Raw genomic sequence first — 17,161 nt, forward strand, 5'->3', positions numbered from 1 at the left:
GAACAGTACGAAGTTCTCCATGCCAACATAATCTTATCTAACTGACTAACTATTTGTTTACATTGCACAGCAGCATTCGCTTTGGTCGCGTTCATGTCAATTCTCACAATGACACTGATAAGTATTCATCGCTGCAAAGTAATAGAAGAGTCACAGTATGGTTAAGAAGGAAGCCAGGTAAACTTCAATTAAAATTAAAAAAATAAATGTGATAATACTAGTACCTCTGTAGGCTACTGTTGGGTTCTATGAACACCACTTTGTTAAGACAAATTTTTGGTTTTTCTCCTATGATTGTTGTGTTGCTTGTTACCTAGTTATTTCTGTGCAACAGAGCTTTTACTCATCACAACTTTTACTTGCAGTAAAGGGAGAGAGTGGGAGAAGGGTCGTCGTGATGTACTCAACCAAACATTTTGTGAACTGCAAAAAGCTCTTCCAAGTTACATTGATGGACAGATTATCAGCAAAAAGAACATTCTTATTCAAGCACTTGGATACATTCAACAACTACAACAGGAAAAGAAAAATGGAGGAGAGGAAGGTAAATGATATACGCTTTTGTCAGTCACACCCTCAAAGATATTTTTTACCGTTCGTCATACAGATGAATTGTATAATCATGTAAATGTAATTTATTTTCTCGTACCAATCAGGAAATCAAGAGATGAAACTAGAAGTCCTTCAAAAATGGACCCTGCATGTTCTTCAAAAATTCAGCCAGCTTCTCTCACTCATCGATAAAGACAATATCAAAGTTCCAATTGATTTTCTCAAACTGCTGACACCTCCAGCCTGGATAAGTCCAGAGATTTCAAAATCAATCTCAAAAATAGGTTAGTCTGATAACTTCATTGTGATCCAATTAGAGTATCTTATTGTGTTTCATATTTTGTATGGACGTTCAACAGAAAAATTTGGAGCCAACAACAATGTTACCAACAAGAAGCAGAAAATTGCAGGTAAACGAAAAGGCAACACTTCTCTCAGCACTACATCAGCCTCAAGTAACAGCATGGCATCAAGTACCATCAACACTAAAGTGGAGAAACCTGTTAGTCTGGTAAAAGTAGCTCAATTTCAAAGTGATAGTGGTGACCCAAACTCTGGTCAAGGTGCTAACTCGTCCATTCTTCAGAGTAATCCGTTGCTTATGCAATCGTCGCCATTGCAAATGTCCTCTCAATTATTGTTTGCATCTAATTCCTCGAGTACACCACTCCCATTACTTGTTTCTGTAACTGGTGTTAAAACCGTCAATCCATTCATTCTTGTTCAAAGTAATGTAGTGACTCCTAGTCCTTTGTCTGGTCAGAAAGTTGTCAGCAGTGGAATGAACAACCGACCAATCCAGCCTGGTCCACCTAACAAAACCTCCAAGAAACTGAGGAAACTCCCTATTCCTTCATTGAAGCAATGTGGTGGCCATAGAAATATTTCTGTTCATGGTAAAAGTAAGCTATTGAAACAAAGTTCTAAAGTTGATTCAAAGCCTTGTCCTCAGAAAACAGTTAAAATCAAGAATGTTTCTCAAGATATCCAATCTGTTGACTCTGAACCAGTCCAAGGCGCTGCCGCACCTGATGAAAATGGATTGAAATCAACAATGACAAGTGCTGTTAGTGAGACCAAGAGTGCAGCCCAGAAACAACCTGCTAATATTTTGCTTGGCTCTGAGGGAAAATGTTCTCAACCAATATCTGATGTCAACAAAGAAAATGTTGCTGAAAATAGTTTGAATAGTAAGTGTGCATCAGATGAGACTAAACTAAATGTGTATTTTACATCATCAAACAAAGATGAAGCTGCTGGCACCGAACTTTTGAGCACCTTGGAAAACCCCAAAGAAGCACCTGTTGTAGAAAATGAAGAAATAAGCACTTTGCACATTGGCCAACAATTAAAAAAGAATGATAGCAGTGCTCAAAAATTGATGGACTGCGAGAAAACACCTGTTAAAAAGCGTCTTTGTGAGATGGATATAAACTCGGCTATTTTTAAACGGCAAAAATGTGCAATGGAAGACTCCAGCATGGATGGTTCAAAGATAGATAAGACCAGTGCCACTGATTGTCATCTTTCTCATATCAGCACTGTTGAAGTATCACCGGTGAAAACTTCAAAATCAAGTTACAGTATATTGGCTCTTTGCGAGGGGCAGCACCTTTTCTCAGAAACTGGCTTAACATCGGAGGCCACAGATCAAATTGTTCAGGAAATTTCTACCAGAAGAAGCTCTGAGCAAGACAAGGAAGTCACTGATGGAGGCAGAATGGGAATATTAATTCATCAACAAGTGCCAATTGAAAAGCCTAATGATGTTTGTTCCAACACTGAAAAGAGCAGGCAGGCATCAACTACAAACACTTACAGTGAGTGGTCTGATAAAATTAAATATAAGTCTGATAGATTAAGCTCCAGTGGCAATATATTCTCAAGTGTGCCATTACACAATAACAAAAATACTTTTATCCCAATCAGTGATATGGAGAACTTTAAAGCAGTGCCAGAGTCTTTTGATTCGACTGACGCCTCATTTGGTTTGCCCATGCATTCTTCTGACATTTCCAATGATATATTTGCTTCCCTACAAGTTCCAACTGCAGGGCAGCATCCAGAATCAATATCGCCAACTGCTGCCTTTCTTTTATCATTTCCTCTTGTGTCTACGTCAAAAGCTACAGAACTGCTAGCAGATGACACAGTTTGTGAAAATACTGACAGCCAGCCAGGAATTAAAACAATTTTGCAAATTGGAAACATGGACTGTGACACACCAGTGACAAAATGTGTCACTGAATTTTCACCAATAGAAGGTAGTAATGTAGTTTACAGTACATCTAACATATTTAGCCATGATACTGTGCCACTTGCCATCTCAAAGAACAAGTCTTCTGTTGATAATCGAAATTTTGCACATAAAGGAGTAGATCAAATATCATCTCACAAATGTGCAAATACTGGAACCCTTCTCTCTCTCAAGGAAACTGCAAACTTTGCTCAAAAGCATATGGAACCAACTTCCAAGTGCTCCCATACATTCTCTTCAAAATCCATTTATCAGCCTCCTTGCGACAGCAGTAAACAGATTTGTCAGTCAAGGAATGAATCTGCTTCCAGCTCAGTGACTTCAAATGGTAATGGTGTTCAACATGATGTTTCAAGAATGCAATCAAAGCATAGTGGAGCCCATGGCATTTCCAACAAAGCATCGCAGAAGCCAAATGATTCAACACCATTTTTGATTTGTGAGAAACAAACAGATTGGATGGACGTACCTCATTCAACCTACTCTGATTTTTCTACTTTGAGTGCTTCTCGATCAGACTGTGCTGTTAACTATGTCCTCCCTCCTGTTTTGATGAGTTCAGGTATCAGTGTTGAAGACTCGAGTTCTGCCACCAAATGCCAAGCTCCATCTTCATCCGCAGGACTGGTTTCATGGTCAACATTAGCTCCTGAAAATAATCAAGGTTCAAAACAAGTTTCAAGACTTGGCCATTTTCAAGATATGTTTACAACATCCAAAACTAATATTAAATCAGCTGAATTTCAAGTGTCAGACATTAGCATAGGTTCATCTGCTTCCAGCCAGAGCCAAGTGGCATCGACTTCATTGGCTGTTACTAAAATGAATACTGTTGTGTCTAACTTCGAGCAGAACCATCACTTGATGAATCTTCCCAGTCATGGCAGTAAGCCAAGTGCATCCTCAGCTAGTGGTTCAGATTTGAAGAAGTCATTCTCCATTTCAGACAGAAAACAAGAGGAGTGCAGTACATTAAATGTAATGAACACTTCCTCCAATGTGCCTTCTTCTAACACAACTGACAGAGGACGATTCAATGAAACTGAATCAGGACCAAATCTAAGGCAACAAACATCTCTATCCACTTCTGCAACTGTTGGATACACCCTATCAGAAGCAAAACAGTCTAAGACCAGCAATATTTACTTTGAAGATAGATCATCCAAGAGCCTGAAACCTTCAACAAGCATTACTTTGGAGAATGTTGGTTCGAAAGAATCAATCAACTTAATGAATTACAATCAAAATGCAGTTGTCTCGGAACTAAAGCAGTCATTGGTGGGGCCTAGTTATGAATCCCTGAATGTGAAAGGAAATGAAGTGAATAACCACCACCTTCAAGGTAATATTTCGAAGCTACATGTAGCCCAAAACAACGAATATCCAGTGGCTCCTTCCTCAACAAATAAGAAAAATGTGATTGATTTTAATGTAAACAGTGATTTATCAGTGGATGCAGCAAAGAGCAATATATCTGGACAAAATTTCAACCTAGAAAGCTCAACAAATGTAATGCAATTCAGCAACAGTGCTTTGAATGTGCTCACAAATCATCAAGAATCTTACAGCAATAAATCTGCTGACCGTGAGAGCCAGATGAAATCTCAACAGCAGTGTGCACGATCAACTAACAAAGAGTCAGTATCAAATTTGCATCGGCCCCCTGTTAATTGGATGACAGCCCCAGACATACGATCTCATCAGCATCACAGCGGGCCTTCTTTTGGTAACAATTCGAATTTGAACAGTACTCAGGGATTGCTCTATTTGCCAGACCACACTAAAGATTCAGACAGCACTGCTACCTTATTTGACCAATCGTCCAACTTCCACTGTTTGGATATTCCTCACTCTGGTCAGTCGTTGTTCAAAGGAAATGAACTTCATCTCTTTGGAAATGAAACTGTGGAAAACTTTCATGATAGCTCTGCATGGTCACCTAACAAGAATGGAGGTTCTTCAATGCTTGGAAATATGATGATTCCATCCACTTTGCCAACACTTGTCGGTGACTTAGCTCTGGGAGATACCAACATAAGTCGACCCTTCCTACCATCTTATAGCAATGACACTCAATCATGTCATAAAAAGTCAGTGAAACGATCAATAATTACTTCAAGGCGCTCAGAGAAACCCGTAGAAGAAAGTGTTGCTACAGGACAAGAGTGTGGGGGTTCGTTCTTGTCTGTTAGTCAGCTTGTTGACTCTGGAAATGGAAGTAAGACTCGAACTTCGTCCTCAACTAAAGAAAGTAATATTCCATACTCAGGATCCTTTAGTCATCAAGATACTACGGGCTGTCAGTCACTCAAACAGAACTCAAAACCTGTCTCTAGCAATTATTCAACTGAAGCTTTGCTGTCATCATCAAATGCTCAACAAACCAATCAACACAATCATCGGAAGCGTCGGTCCCATAGTGCTCATTATTCCAATAACTTTGTTGGAGGCACTGTATCATATCAGAATAATTCTTCCATTTCTTTACAAGTTCAAGGACCTCAAACACAGTTTTTGACAGATTTGCCTCCCCATAGACAAAATGATTATCAAGGAACATTCCTGCCCAGTGATGGGGTTCATTCATTTATGCTTGGCAACCCATCAAGAACCCACCGGAACCAATCTTATCCTCTACAAAATATTTCTGACAGATCTTCTATGGATGATAACCTACTACAGAAGAATCACAACTCTACAGGAATGACAGATACCTCTGTTAGCCGCAATCACCGATCAAATGCCATTAATCCCATAAACAACACATCTTCAACAGTCCCATCAAATATCATTGACTTTGGTTACATGAATATGCCGCCGCCTGTTTCTCAAGACGATATTAATTTTTCCAATCACCCTCCTGCACCTTCTTTCCTATCTCATCACTCATATCCTATGCCCTCCCAAGATTCATTGTACACAACTCCCCGGCTTACCATCCATGCTGCTAACACTCACCAAAATAGCACCATACAATCTCCTAGTGCAACAACTCTAACAAACTTCCATTTAAGTACAATATTTCCTGAGATTAATGACAAAGTTATCTGTTAATTTTTTTATTTTAAGGTTTAATTTAGACTGTGATCTTGTAAATATTAACATTTAGAAACAAACAAAAAACATATTTTGTGTTTTATAATTGTTTAAGATTTGTTTTTGTGCAATTTACTGTATTGCAAGTATAATATGACATTAATCAGCAACTGATGCCAGTTGTTCTAGCCTAATGTTTTTTGTGCAGTGCAGGTACTTTGTTACTACTTAACATAATTGTTTTTAGTTTAAGTGAAGATAAATGTGATTGTTGTATTGTTCTATAATATAATAAATCTTGTTCGATGAAAATGAACCATCCGAGTCTTAAGAAATGGCATCCTTTTCTTTTTGAACTAAGATGTTATCCCATTGTCATATTTTTTATCTTTCATAAAACACTTAAAATTTAATTCTGGTGTTACTCCTGAGACTTCCCTCTCCTGACCCACTCCTCCCCTCCACGCATTAACTTGCCCCCTCCCCCTTTCCCTTGCCCGCCACTCACTTCACACTCACTCCCCCTACCCTTCCCCAATTTCCAGTCAAGCCACAGACAGGACAGACGTCTGCGCCTGTGTACAGGCACAAGTATGCTTTATGCTAGATATAGGTCATGAACCTACAACTGAGCAGGTTCTGAAATTGTATGTCGAGATTCTTTTGACGCTAATTCAAACCTCTAATTTCGTCACAGACGTGGGTAATCAGATGGATATAGATGTTTCGGAACCGAAGAGAGAGTTTTAGGAAAGGTTTTGTTGTGTTGCGACAAACTGTTTAAATGCAGAGGTGTCCACCAAATAGATCCAAAGGGGATGCCGCGGCAGTTAAATTGGCCCTCGGCCTCGGGCCAGAGGAAAGACCGCTGAAGCTTGGGCCGAGCTTCACAAACCCTAGAGGAACTGCGTTCCACACTTTAAAGTGTAAGTATTGTTTGACGTCTACAACCTCCTCTATTTGAGGTTATGAGCAGCAGGTTTAAGTAGGGCTCTCAAAATTCGTTTCACTCCTCTCAGATCGCGTTTAGAACAGTCAGCGTCAATTTTACGCTGAGTTGGGGCTGTTTTTTTGCACACATGATTAATTACCTTGGAATTCAGGCTAGATTTGATGCACCATATTGGTTATGTAATGTCACAATTTGGATGAGATGTGCTCAACAGCTGACATGTCCAGTTTTCTGTCTACAGAGCCACTCGTTCTTGTTTCTATAATATGTGTCTCTAAGATGAGTCTCCAGAAATTTACCATCTGACTCTCAGCTTCTCTCAAGCAATTTATTGCACTACTCATTTAATAGTGCCCTCAGATTCTTAATTAGCAAGGGAAAATTATATTAGTGGTGTGTGTGTGTCACCATGTTCTTAACTTTCTTGTGTGGTTGCTGTAGATGACTTCAAGCCAGCTAGTGTGGATGTCAGTAAGATGGCATCAGTTGCGGTGGAGATGAATCAGCAGGTCACAGTCACAGTCCCTCACCTTGATGGCGCTGGCACAGAGCACACAGTATTCAAAGGTTCACAGCGACCTTACCACAAGGAATGTGTCCTGATCATTGATAGACGTACGGGTGAAGTAATGCTTGAGAAGCTCTCTAGCAATATGCAAGTAAAGAAAACTAGGTAAGTCTTGGTTAACGGCTTTAATTTGACTAAAATTTTTGTTATCAAATAACTCATTATGATTTTTTTTTCTATCTAGGAAAGAAACTAATAAAGCAGTACCAGGAGCACCAGGAAGACCTAGTCAGCCTGGTTCTGGTTTGCCAGCTCTCCTTGACAGTTCACCATCTGACCAGTTAGCACCTTCTAAAAAACCTTTCATTGGAGGAACAAGTAAACCTAACTCATCAGGAGCTAGTAGCCGGAGCAGCACCTCTAACAACCATCGGCTGAAACCTCAGCAGATGGCTTCTTCTCTATCTGGTTGTGTCCCTCGACATTCACCTTTGCGTGCTTCACCCTCCTATCCCTCTCCCGGTCACCACAGAAGTCCCACTGGTCCTTCTGTTGCCTCAGCTCAGGCTAGCCAGAATAGATGGTTAGTTCATGTATTCGAATCAAGAAATGAAATGAAACTACAGGTTGAAATACAAAGGTAAAGAACATTTTTCTCTTGTATGAAGGTCACCACCTGATCAATCTACAAGCTTACCAATGCTTGGAATGGATGAAGGGCCCAGCCCTATGGACACCTCAGCGCCTAAGGAATCACCTAGTTATGACCAGGTAACATAAAAATTGTTCTGGCTTTGCCACTTCCTTCAAAATATTTCTTTTTAATTTTTAATTTTGCTCTGCTTAGGAGGCTGTTCGGCCAGTGGGCTGTTTGTCTGATTCGTCGAGTGACTCCTCTTCAGGCAGTGGGTCGTCTGATAGTGAGACTGATGAACAATCAAGCAACCAGACTTCCTTACCAGTCAATGGCAAGACTTATTTTTGTTTTCATTCTTCATTCACTGTCTACTGTAGAGGTTCATGAAATTGCTTAATCTTATCCTTATTTCCAGGTCATGGAAATACTCATACACCCTCACCTGCCTTGTCAGTGCCTGACCATCTGCTCAATGATGACTTACAACTGTCCGAATCTGGATCAGACAGTGATTGAAAGAAATGTAATTTTTATTACTTTGTACCTACAATGTGTACTTGATACTGTATAAATAATAAATAAGAAGCGAGTTCATGAAGATGGATGGTTCTTCACTTCAATCAGAAGGCTAAAAAAGAAAATATAAGTGACAGGAGGTAGGTGAAACCAGAATCATTACTGACATTCTAAATTCTCAGGATAAAATAAAATGATATTCATTTAACTTTGAATTAATATGCTACATAATTTGATAGGCCTAACTTCAAATGATCATGCAAGAACTTAAGCAAAGTGAGAAATATCTGACGCAGGACTAAGCAGCAGGAGTCAACTGATATTCTAATAGGAGCCTTGCTAGTGCACTTCTGGATCCAAGATTATTTGCTCGTTTCTTTGCACAAGCATTTAACATATGCAAACTAATTTCTGAAGCACTCCCACTACTTGTACAGTCCAAAGAGAGATGTCTTAGTCGCAGGCCGGGTTCAACAGCTCTCAACATATGAACGTCACTTGCCCTCACAAACAGGCCATAGAGAGTGTTCTCGGCAAGGCTCTTCAGTAGATCAAAAGTTGCATTGTCAGATTTCTTGATAGATGCTATAGTTACCAATGCATTGAGATCTTTATCTGTGCGTATCATTGGCAACTGGTTTTCAATTGCTTTACGAGCTGCAAATAAACACGATTGACTTTTTTAAAATTCTATGATAAATTGATATGAACTGGCATTATAAAACAATAAGTATGCATGAAAGTAAGCTTTCAGTGAAACTACTTACCCCTCAAGTAATCACTCGCATAGAAAGAAATAAAGGCTGTATCCAATGAATCGTAGTGCCCATAAATTTTATTTATATCTAATTCTGCTGGCCGAGGAAAGTCAGAACTATATACAATATCTGGGTGAAATTCAGAGAATGGAATAGGGCTAAAAGCTTGGACATGTTGAATGGTGTTCATCCTCACCTAGATCATTATCAAATAAGAGTTAATATCAGAGCCAAGGCAATATTACAAGACTAGCAAAACCGGTATGCTAGACTAATATTCGTCTTACTCTGTTTATGAGATCTTGTCTTAATTCAGCATTGGGTCGTACAAAGAACACCAAGGAGTCTGAAGGTAGTTTGCGCATTGCAAGGTCTGCTGCTGCAAAATCTAGTAGCCCTTTAGTCACATGGGCTGATTGTTGAGACTCTGGTAGTTTGACTGAAACCCAAGCAATTTTCCCACCATCCCGCTTATGACGATCACTCAGACTGACAGCTGTCTGCTTAAGCTCCAGGAAGGTGTCATCCTTAGTACCCTTCCCTGGATGACGAGGGTCATACATCAGCACCTGAATTAAATAAAAATAAGAAATGTTTTTACAAATTCCAACTTGCACAAGCTTTCCTAGCTTTCAAAATACATACCAACATAAGAAAGGTTTTCTCTTTTTTCTCCATGCATATAGAGTTGTATTGATGGATGAATTGAGCCACCATTGATTTTGTCTCGAGTGTAACAGGAAGCACCAGACTAACACGGGTGTTCTCAGTCACATATGGAACTGGAACCACCTCTATTCTTCCTAGAGGCTTACTCACTTCAAGCCTGAAGAATATGATAGCACAATATTTTTACTTTCATTTCATAAGTAGCTTTCAATGGAAAATAGTATTTTACCTTTTGTGAATTTCATGTCCATTGGTAGTGTCTCTGAAGGCCAAATCCAACTTGTAATCAAGGCCACGGGAGGGATCAAAGCGACGGTACCCATTAACCAAATGCTTATACTCAAGTAATCCTTCATATCTTGTATTCACCCATGCTATAGTTGCATTCAAAACATACTGAAAAAAAAACAAACAAAAAACAATATTCATATTATTCTCAAAAAAGAAATTTACTTTGCAGCCGAATAATGAAAATAATAACAATTTAGTAAGAAGGGTAAGGATTACATTTCCACTGGTCAAAATAAAATCAGAATCAAATATACCTCAATATCCTGCTTGTCGGCACCAACCAACTCTTTCAGATTACCAAAATCTGACTCTGGGTATAAGTGGGATAATGTAAAATAATCCCAACGTAACACGTCAAAGCGAGAGATGGGTTTGTTCCCTGGAGGAGCTCCTACAGGCCACGCAACACCACTACGTCCTCCTGGTGCTATATATGACATATTAATGACAGCTGATCGACGAGATGCGACATCTAGCTGAATTCCAGTGAGAGCCACCTGAAAAAAAATGTTATGATGTAAATTTATACTTTATAGATTTCTCAAAAATCAATATATAACTCACCTTGCTAAAGTAAGCATGAAAAGAATACACAGCAGCAGGTTCAGGAACAGGATACATAGATATAATTCTATCTACAGTAGGTTGTTTTGCAAGTATTTTGAGTTCTGCATCCAAATTGAATGGCTCTTTAGTTTTGTGTGTGAGCAAAGATAATCCCTGAAATCAAAATGCTCGAACTTAAACCTTGAGTGACTGGTGGTAGCCTGTTTTGAAAAAGAAAACTTACTTGCACAGTATCTTGACAGGGAATATCGGTTGCATGTAAAATGCATCGACCAACATTGTCAGTATCCGACTCAGAAAATGCATTCTTAACACACCAATCCAGACTAGCATGCACCTTTCTTAACACAGAGTTACTGAGCAACAGACCTGCATCTAAATATAACAGCAGAAAAAAGGGTACAATAGAGAAGTTGTTGCCCGTAAGTAAAAGACCATGACACACCAAAAAAAAAAACAACTCAGAATTCACTTTACAACACACCCCACGAAATCATGCACAATAAAAATGAACCATCCATTTTCACCAAAAGGGAAACTATGAAAAGAATTAACCAGAACTACTACGTGAGTTTCTACGGCAATAGATACAAAGGAAAAAAAAAGCAAAAAAGAAATTCTTTCCTAAAGAGAAGGAGCAAGAAAAGTCTTACCTAGGGTGCAAAATGCTGTATGATCATCCTCTTTCTCACTGCCTGAATGTACTTCCTGGCTAACACTGATTCCTTGAGCAACTTCATACAGGGTTCGAGCTTTCACATAAGTTGAGTCTTTCACAATGAAAAAGAAGTCATATTCGTCTAGGTAATTGTCAGCCACATACTTGAGAACATGGAAAGGTTTTAACAATTTTCTCGTGTCTGTAAATCCCACTATGCCAGACATACTCAAATTCAGTTTCTGAGGCCCAGGAGCATCAATGAAGTACATGATTTTGTCAACCAAATGAGCAACAGTTTTGTTCAAGGCCACCCCTCTAGAATTGATGGTTTCCTGGGAAGAGAGAACTGCGACAAAAAGCTTTTCTCTGATGCCAAGTTCTGTAGAATAGTATCTTGGACGCACTAAAGCTTGAGGTGTTTTTTTCGCCTTTTGTGGTTTTCCAGCAAGATTGATTCTTGGTTCATATTCATCGACATAATCTTCGGCAAACTCGGCACTTAAATTGATCGTAGGGCCTCCACAGGTGTTTTCCAAAGAGGAAATGAATAACGAAAGGGTTACTCCAACGAATAAACCAGCTATTAAATACGAGTTTTGGCGACATGCCGACATGGTGAAGCAGATCATCATTAACTAGTGTTTCGCAGATAAAAGGGCACGTGGAAGATAAGTTCCTCCCATTTATTTGCGATGAACAAATACTAGAAACCTGAGAACACACAAAGCCCTCAGTTCGCAACCGTTCGCAGCATAAACAAACACTGTTGCCGGCATTCGTATGAGAAATCGGGCTGCATGAGAAATCCTACATCGTCGAGTTTCTTCAACAAAAAAGCTCTCTGCTTTTTCTCAGTACTTCCAGTCTAGTCTAGTCTTTCAGCTTCAGCTAGTTCTGCTTTCAGGTGCTCTGTCTGGCTACACGGAGAATAAATCTTTGTACCTCTTGCCCAAACAATGGTGTTTGCCTGTCAAAATGATAGTTTCCTGAAGGAGGTATGAGGGGCATTAACCAAAGTTTTCTTAATTAACTAATATTTAAGATATTTGCCCACAAAGAAATGAATGTAACAGTTACTTTTACCATAATTTTATTTATTCAGCTCACTACAACAGTGGTTTCATCTAAGGAGGCCAAAATACCCTGTGTTAATGATGGCAAAAAGGAGCTCATTGATGGTTTTGAAATAATATTGACAGACACAATACTCTTTCCTGAAGGAGGTGGACAGGTTTGTAGACGTCTTAAAGTTGGATGACATGTCTAATATTCGATGTAATCTCGTCTCACAACTTCGTGGTGATTGTCATCAAATTTATCCTATGTTGTCATGTGTAACTTTGACATTTTCTGCCTTTGCTGTGTTGTTTTCTGGTAAACTTACTGTTCCCTTCATTTCTTTATTTCAGCCATGGGATCTTGGAACTATTAATGGCAAGGAAGTCATCAAAGTGACAAGGAGAGGTGCTGAGGCTGTTCATTTTCTTAAATACCCCTTTGAAGTTGGACAGTCTGTATCTGTGCTATTGGATTGGAATCGGAGGTTGGATCATATGCAACAACATTCGGGTATTCACCTTGTATTTCTTCTGAGAGAAATTTCTTGGTCCAAAATTTGGATTTGGAAAATGGAGTCCAAGCAACTTCCTGTTCTGCTATGGCACTTAAAAAATTTCATACTAAAGTCACTTGCTAAGAACGAATTAAAAAAACAATTTGCTGATACCCAACTATTACCCTATTTTGTTGTTTCTCTTTATGCAGGTCAGCATCTTATCACTGCAGTTATTGCTGAAGAGTATGGGTATGCCACTTCATCATGGTGGCTAGGAGAAGAAGTATCCTATCTGGAACTTGGCACGTATTTCATGTTATTACATACATCCGAGCATACATCTTTGTTCTGTAAGACGTAATTTAAACATGGCATGTCTTTTTAAAATATTACTTTTAGATACTCCATCTATCTCAACTGATCAAGTTGCAAATGCTGAAAAGTTAGTCAACCAATATATTAGAGAAGCTAGACCAGTCAAAGTAAATGTTTATGAATCTAATAATCCTGAGCTCAAAAAGGTGCAGTATTAACATCCAAATCTTTTCTACCCATATTATTTTCAACACTAACAATTTTTATTATTAATTATTTTTCAGGCCAGAACTCGAGGCTTGCCTGATGACCATGTGGGACTAGTCAGGGTTGTAAATATAGAGGGCCTGGAAAATAATATGTGCTGTGGAACCCATGTCTCTAATCTCAGTCAGTTACAAGTATGTGTCTTCCTTGCCAGGTACAAAATTGTTTGTTACACATTTTTACTGTACAAAAATGTAATAAATTTATGTTCTGAACTACCTAGATGATTAAGCTTACAAATGTAGAAAAGGGGAAGAAGGGCAAAATAAAACTTAATTTCCTAGCTGGAAATAGAGTGAGAAACAAAATGGAAGAGTTTCTGGAGCGTGAAGCTGCTCTCTCTAATTTGCTACAGTGAGTGCAATGACTGATCTCCAATACTATAATTATGTGCCGGGAGTTTATGAGTTATTAAAATGTGATTAAAATATCAACCTCTTCTCAGGAACAAAGGATCTATGCATGTGCAACTGACTGAAAAAATTCAAAATTCTTTAAAAATTTCTGTCAAGGTCGGAGGTTTTAAGATTGTGTTTTTAAGGTAATCATACTTATCTACCACAATAATTATGCATCAACGTGTCTTCTTTCAGAACCTTCAAAATGTTTTGCGAGAAGTTGCTTGTATGGAGGCAGAGAAGTTGAAGAATACCAACCCCAAACCACATCACTTAATTCTATACAGGTAAAAGAATCATGTGCAGAACAACTTAATTTTTCATTTGCTTTGACCTACTGAGACAATTTAAATTGTTTGAATTTTACCACTCTCGCAGAAGTGAAGCTGATATGGACTTCATTAACTCATTTTTAAGAGAGTTTAATGATGAGGTATGAACATTATGGTACTTGTTAAGTGTAATTTACATGTAGAATACATCATTAACATTTTTTTTCTTACAGTCAGTCGTGCTGCTGCTGATTGTGGGGGAAGAACCAAATTTGCAACTTGTGTTGCATGGTAACCCTAATAGAGTAGCCTGTGTAGGGCCCAAGTATGTTTGAACTAGACTGTCTGTTAAGAAAGTTAAAGGAAGCATCAATTCTATTTAAATTAATTGTGGCATATCTTTCTCTTCTCAGGTTGTGCGATGTGATGGGAGGGAAAGGCTTTGGAAAAGGAAGCAAGTTTCAGGCCAAAGTAAGTAAACTTAAGATGACAGAAGTAGAACAAATTTTTAAAGAGACCTAGTTCAAGTTGAATTTTGAAGTGTAAATCTATCTCACCTAATTTGTTGCACCATAAATATATGTTGATTTACAAGAAATAATGATCTACTGTAACCTATGGATGTCAGAGTGAATTATAATGTTTCCTTGATAAACCCGTTTTTAAGTTTTATAATTACTAGTCCCTTCAAACGACATTACAGTGGTCATTTCATAAGATTTTAAGCACTTTAGCGGTGGGCCTGGTAACCACCTCACATAGGTTTCACACTCGTCACAGAATAACAGCAAAATGGAAGTGCTGAGAAACCAAATTTAAGGCTTAGCCCTTCCAAATAAGTTAAGTAAGAGACAGGTGATGACAGCCTGAGCAATTTACTAGTGACATGTAAGGAAGTAATTTGAACGATATAGAAAGATAAATGGTCAAGATAGTTTATTAACTGTAGGACGAGTTGAACAGCACATGGTTAACTTGGAGATTGGGCAGGTTTCAGTCAATAGTCCATCTTGACAGCCTCTCCTGAAACAGTAAAAGGTTCAATTACAACAGAGCAACGACTTAAGCATTTATCGCAAGTCAGTCCAGACTGTATTACGGATAAGAAATAATGCCGCTTGCATAAAATGGAATTTAACATAAATTGTCAGGAAACTAGCCCTGATTAAAGAAACAGTAACTAGATTTACTGAAATCTATGTTCAGTGTAAACAATGAATGCACAGAAAAATTAAAGGAATTCACTAGGGAGCGCTCAACAACAAATGCTGCCATTTTGATAAGATAAACGACTGAATGCGTATGAGGGGAATGAAAGGAGGGCACCGCCAATTACCATACCGGCCATAAGGGCATCAGGCACTACTTGGAGCATTACAGGGAGTGAATGGGCGGAAGAGGCTCGTGGAATACCGGGGTAAAAGCTATCCGTTCGCTCAGGTTATGGTAGGTCAAACATCAACACATCACTGAGAAAATTTTCCGGCCTACTAGTAAAAAATAGATTGCAGAAGAGAAACATTACCTCACGTCTATCTTAACCTCCTCGCTTCACGTTCAGATTCCAGGAGGGTTAAAATGTCGCCTTCCCGGACGGGTCCTTTCACGTTTCTGATGATCTGTCGGTTCTGTTCACCGATGAATTCAACTTTCACCTGGGTACACTGTCCCTGGGAGCCAGTGCGGCCCAACACTTTCATCACGCGAGCTAAGACAACGGGCTTGTCCATGGTGAAAGATTTCTAGTGCGTTCAAACCAACAATTTAACCACACGTGTGCTACCGATAAGTCAGGCCATGCACGAAAGACAGAAACACCGGATGTCGGTCAGCGGCTGACTGTTGAGGTTGACACCGGAAACACACTTTGGCCTAGAAATGTCTTTGGACAAACGACCAGAACTCCATAACATTTTCCCATCATCTTCTTTTCTTGTGCCTCAAATAAACTTAAATGCATTTTGTTATTTGATGTTGGATTTTTATGTTATGTTAAAGTTGCTTTATTTGGAATTCTAGAGGGTTTTCTGGGAGAACTGTGATCGAAACTGCTCCTGCGCCCGTTATGAATCTTGAGAAACTCCTTTTCAGTCCACAAACAAATGACAACAACAACATCGATAATATCAACAACAACATCAAACGGCGCTGAAGCGTTTTGCCGGTTCACCCCGTCACTATTTGCATCTTTCTCAAATACTTCTGGTTATTTGTGTTCCTCTACAAACCAGCCATGGCGTCTATGCCCATAAATCCTAAACCGTTCCTCAACAGTTTGACTGGGAAGCCAGTTATGGTGAAATTGAAGTGGGGCCAGGAATATAGAGGTTATCTCGTGTCTGTGGATGGCTACATGAACCTTCAATTAGCTAACACTGAAGAATTTGTTGAAGGAAACTGCACCGGAACTCTCGGAGAAGTGCTAGTGAGATGTAACAATGTGCTATATATCAGAGGAGTTGAAGAGGAAGAGGAAGACGGCGAAATGAAGGACTAGTTCTATGTGAAGCTGGTGGTGCGTTTGACTTATTGTGCTGTCATCAGAGGTGTTTTTCGATTTCATCTGTGTACCCTAAAATGAATCTTTAGTGTTAATTTTTCTTGCTTTACATTTCAAAGAAGTTAGGAAACTCTTCTTTTACATTTCCGTTTGTTTCTGATGTGATCAAAATCTGTTTGTATTTTGAATTCCCTCATGTTTCTTTCCAGCTATGGTCAGGCAGAATTCTATTTTCGAATTATTCTGTGTCTATTCCATACATCAGCACTTTAAAATCAGACCATGTTCTTAGTTTTATTTCAATCCTGTACATAGCTGCCATAGCATTTACAATATACATGTTAAGGATCATACCATGTTGTGTTTATTCTCCTTGTGCATAAATATTCTTCATTTATTCATGTTGTCTCATTTGACATTTTCAACCATATGTGGTGTCTTCTTTGTAGT

General features: G+C 38.9%; 6 protein-coding genes across 7 annotated transcripts; 4 read left to right on the forward strand and 2 right to left on the reverse strand.

Moving 5' to 3' along the window:
- The first annotated feature begins 18 nt into the window (after positions 1-18).
- Positions 19-6,161, forward strand: LOC117650369. Its single transcript, XM_034393742.1, has 4 exons — positions 19-177; positions 366-544; positions 657-836; positions 912-6,161. Exons 1-4 carry the CDS (start codon positions 158-160, stop codon positions 5,861-5,863), a joined length of 5,331 nt encoding a protein of 1,776 aa, XP_034249633.1. The 5' UTR covers positions 19-157; the 3' UTR covers positions 5,864-6,161.
- Positions 6,162-6,311: 150 nt separating this feature from the next.
- LOC117650376 (ELL-associated factor 2) lies at positions 6,312-8,542 on the forward strand. Of its 2 annotated transcripts, none has more exons than XM_034393758.1 (7): positions 6,312-6,436; positions 6,543-6,771; positions 7,239-7,470; positions 7,550-7,888; positions 7,974-8,076; positions 8,153-8,273; positions 8,358-8,542. In XM_034393758.1, exons 2-7 carry the CDS (start codon positions 6,630-6,632, stop codon positions 8,456-8,458), a joined length of 1,038 nt encoding a protein of 345 aa, XP_034249649.1. In that variant the 5' UTR covers positions 6,312-6,436; positions 6,543-6,629; the 3' UTR covers positions 8,459-8,542. The 2 variants fall into 2 exon arrangements, with proteins under 2 accessions (XP_034249649.1, XP_034249650.1); XM_034393759.1 differs by having other exon boundaries at positions 6,340-6,458.
- LOC117650373 (chondroitin sulfate synthase 2) lies at positions 8,533-12,180 on the reverse strand. Its single transcript, XM_034393754.1, has 9 exons — positions 11,397-12,180; positions 10,967-11,118; positions 10,741-10,896; positions 10,431-10,673; positions 10,115-10,281; positions 9,862-10,042; positions 9,504-9,785; positions 9,226-9,412; positions 8,533-9,115 (listed from the first exon to the last, which is right to left on the reverse strand). The coding sequence occupies exons 1-9, from the start codon at positions 12,034-12,036 to the stop codon at positions 8,757-8,759; spliced, it is 2,367 nt and encodes a 788-aa protein (XP_034249645.1). The 5' UTR covers positions 12,037-12,180; the 3' UTR covers positions 8,533-8,756.
- Positions 12,181-12,206: 26 nt separating this feature from the next.
- Positions 12,207-14,874, forward strand: LOC117650375 (alanyl-tRNA editing protein Aarsd1). Its single transcript, XM_034393757.1, has 12 exons — positions 12,207-12,399; positions 12,507-12,635; positions 12,814-12,973; positions 13,169-13,261; positions 13,359-13,480; positions 13,559-13,675; positions 13,765-13,895; positions 13,987-14,053; positions 14,135-14,226; positions 14,318-14,372; positions 14,445-14,536; positions 14,625-14,874. The coding sequence occupies exons 1-12, from the start codon at positions 12,361-12,363 to the stop codon at positions 14,731-14,733; spliced, it is 1,206 nt and encodes a 401-aa protein (XP_034249648.1). The 5' UTR covers positions 12,207-12,360; the 3' UTR covers positions 14,734-14,874.
- Positions 14,875-15,122: 248 nt separating this feature from the next.
- LOC117650378 (40S ribosomal protein S28) lies at positions 15,123-16,043 on the reverse strand. Its single transcript, XM_034393761.1, has 2 exons — positions 15,737-16,043; positions 15,123-15,234 (listed from the first exon to the last, which is right to left on the reverse strand). The coding sequence occupies exon 1, from the start codon at positions 15,939-15,941 to the stop codon at positions 15,744-15,746; it is 198 nt and encodes a 65-aa protein (XP_034249652.1). The 5' UTR covers positions 15,942-16,043; the 3' UTR covers positions 15,123-15,234; positions 15,737-15,743.
- Positions 16,044-16,312: 269 nt separating this feature from the next.
- LOC117650377 (small nuclear ribonucleoprotein F) lies at positions 16,313-17,064 on the forward strand. Its single transcript, XM_034393760.1, has one exon. The coding sequence runs from the start codon at positions 16,445-16,447 to the stop codon at positions 16,706-16,708; it is 264 nt and encodes an 87-aa protein (XP_034249651.1). The 5' UTR covers positions 16,313-16,444; the 3' UTR covers positions 16,709-17,064.
- Positions 17,065-17,161: the final 97 nt, after the last annotated feature.

This window comes from Thrips palmi, unplaced genomic scaffold (assembly GCF_012932325.1).
Source record: "Thrips palmi isolate BJ-2018 unplaced genomic scaffold, TpBJ-2018v1 HiC_scaffold_5, whole genome shotgun sequence".
NCBI lineage: Eukaryota > Metazoa > Arthropoda > Insecta > Thysanoptera > Thripidae > Thrips > Thrips palmi.

Coding starts and splice junctions, on each gene's coding strand:
- LOC117650377 (XM_034393760.1), top strand. CDS start 16,445: ATGGCGTCTATGCCCATAAATCCTAAACCGTTCCTCAACAGTTTGACT.
- LOC117650378 (XM_034393761.1), bottom strand. CDS start 15,941: ATGGACAAGCCCGTTGTCTTAGCTCGCGTGATGAAAGTGTTGGGCCGC.
- LOC117650376 (XM_034393758.1), top strand. CDS start 6,630: ATGCAGAGGTGTCCACCAAATAGATCCAAAGGGGATGCCGCGGCAGTT. Junction 7,889..7,973: donor CAGGCTAGCCAGAATAGATG/GTTAGTTCATGT, acceptor TCTTGTATGAAG/GTCACCACCTGATCAATCTA. Junction 8,077..8,152: donor AATCACCTAGTTATGACCAG/GTAACATAAAAA, acceptor TGCTCTGCTTAG/GAGGCTGTTCGGCCAGTGGG.
- LOC117650373 (XM_034393754.1), bottom strand. CDS start 12,036: ATGATGATCTGCTTCACCATGTCGGCATGTCGCCAAAACTCGTATTTA. Junction 10,674..10,740: donor TTCATGCTTACTTTAGCAAG/GTGAGTTATATA, acceptor ATTTTTTTTCAG/GTGGCTCTCACTGGAATTCA. Junction 9,413..9,503: donor GACAAGATCTCATAAACAGA/GTAAGACGAATA, acceptor ATAATGATCTAG/GTGAGGATGAACACCATTCA.
- LOC117650369 (XM_034393742.1), top strand. CDS start 158: ATGGTTAAGAAGGAAGCCAG. Junction 178..365: donor ATGGTTAAGAAGGAAGCCAG/GTAAACTTCAAT, acceptor TTTTACTTGCAG/TAAAGGGAGAGAGTGGGAGA. Junction 837..911: donor AAAATCAATCTCAAAAATAG/GTTAGTCTGATA, acceptor GACGTTCAACAG/AAAAATTTGGAGCCAACAAC.
- LOC117650375 (XM_034393757.1), top strand. CDS start 12,361: ATGGTGTTTGCCTGTCAAAATGATAGTTTCCTGAAGGAG. Junction 12,400..12,506: donor ATGATAGTTTCCTGAAGGAG/GTATGAGGGGCA, acceptor TTATTTATTCAG/CTCACTACAACAGTGGTTTC. Junction 14,227..14,317: donor CATCACTTAATTCTATACAG/GTAAAAGAATCA, acceptor CCACTCTCGCAG/AAGTGAAGCTGATATGGACT.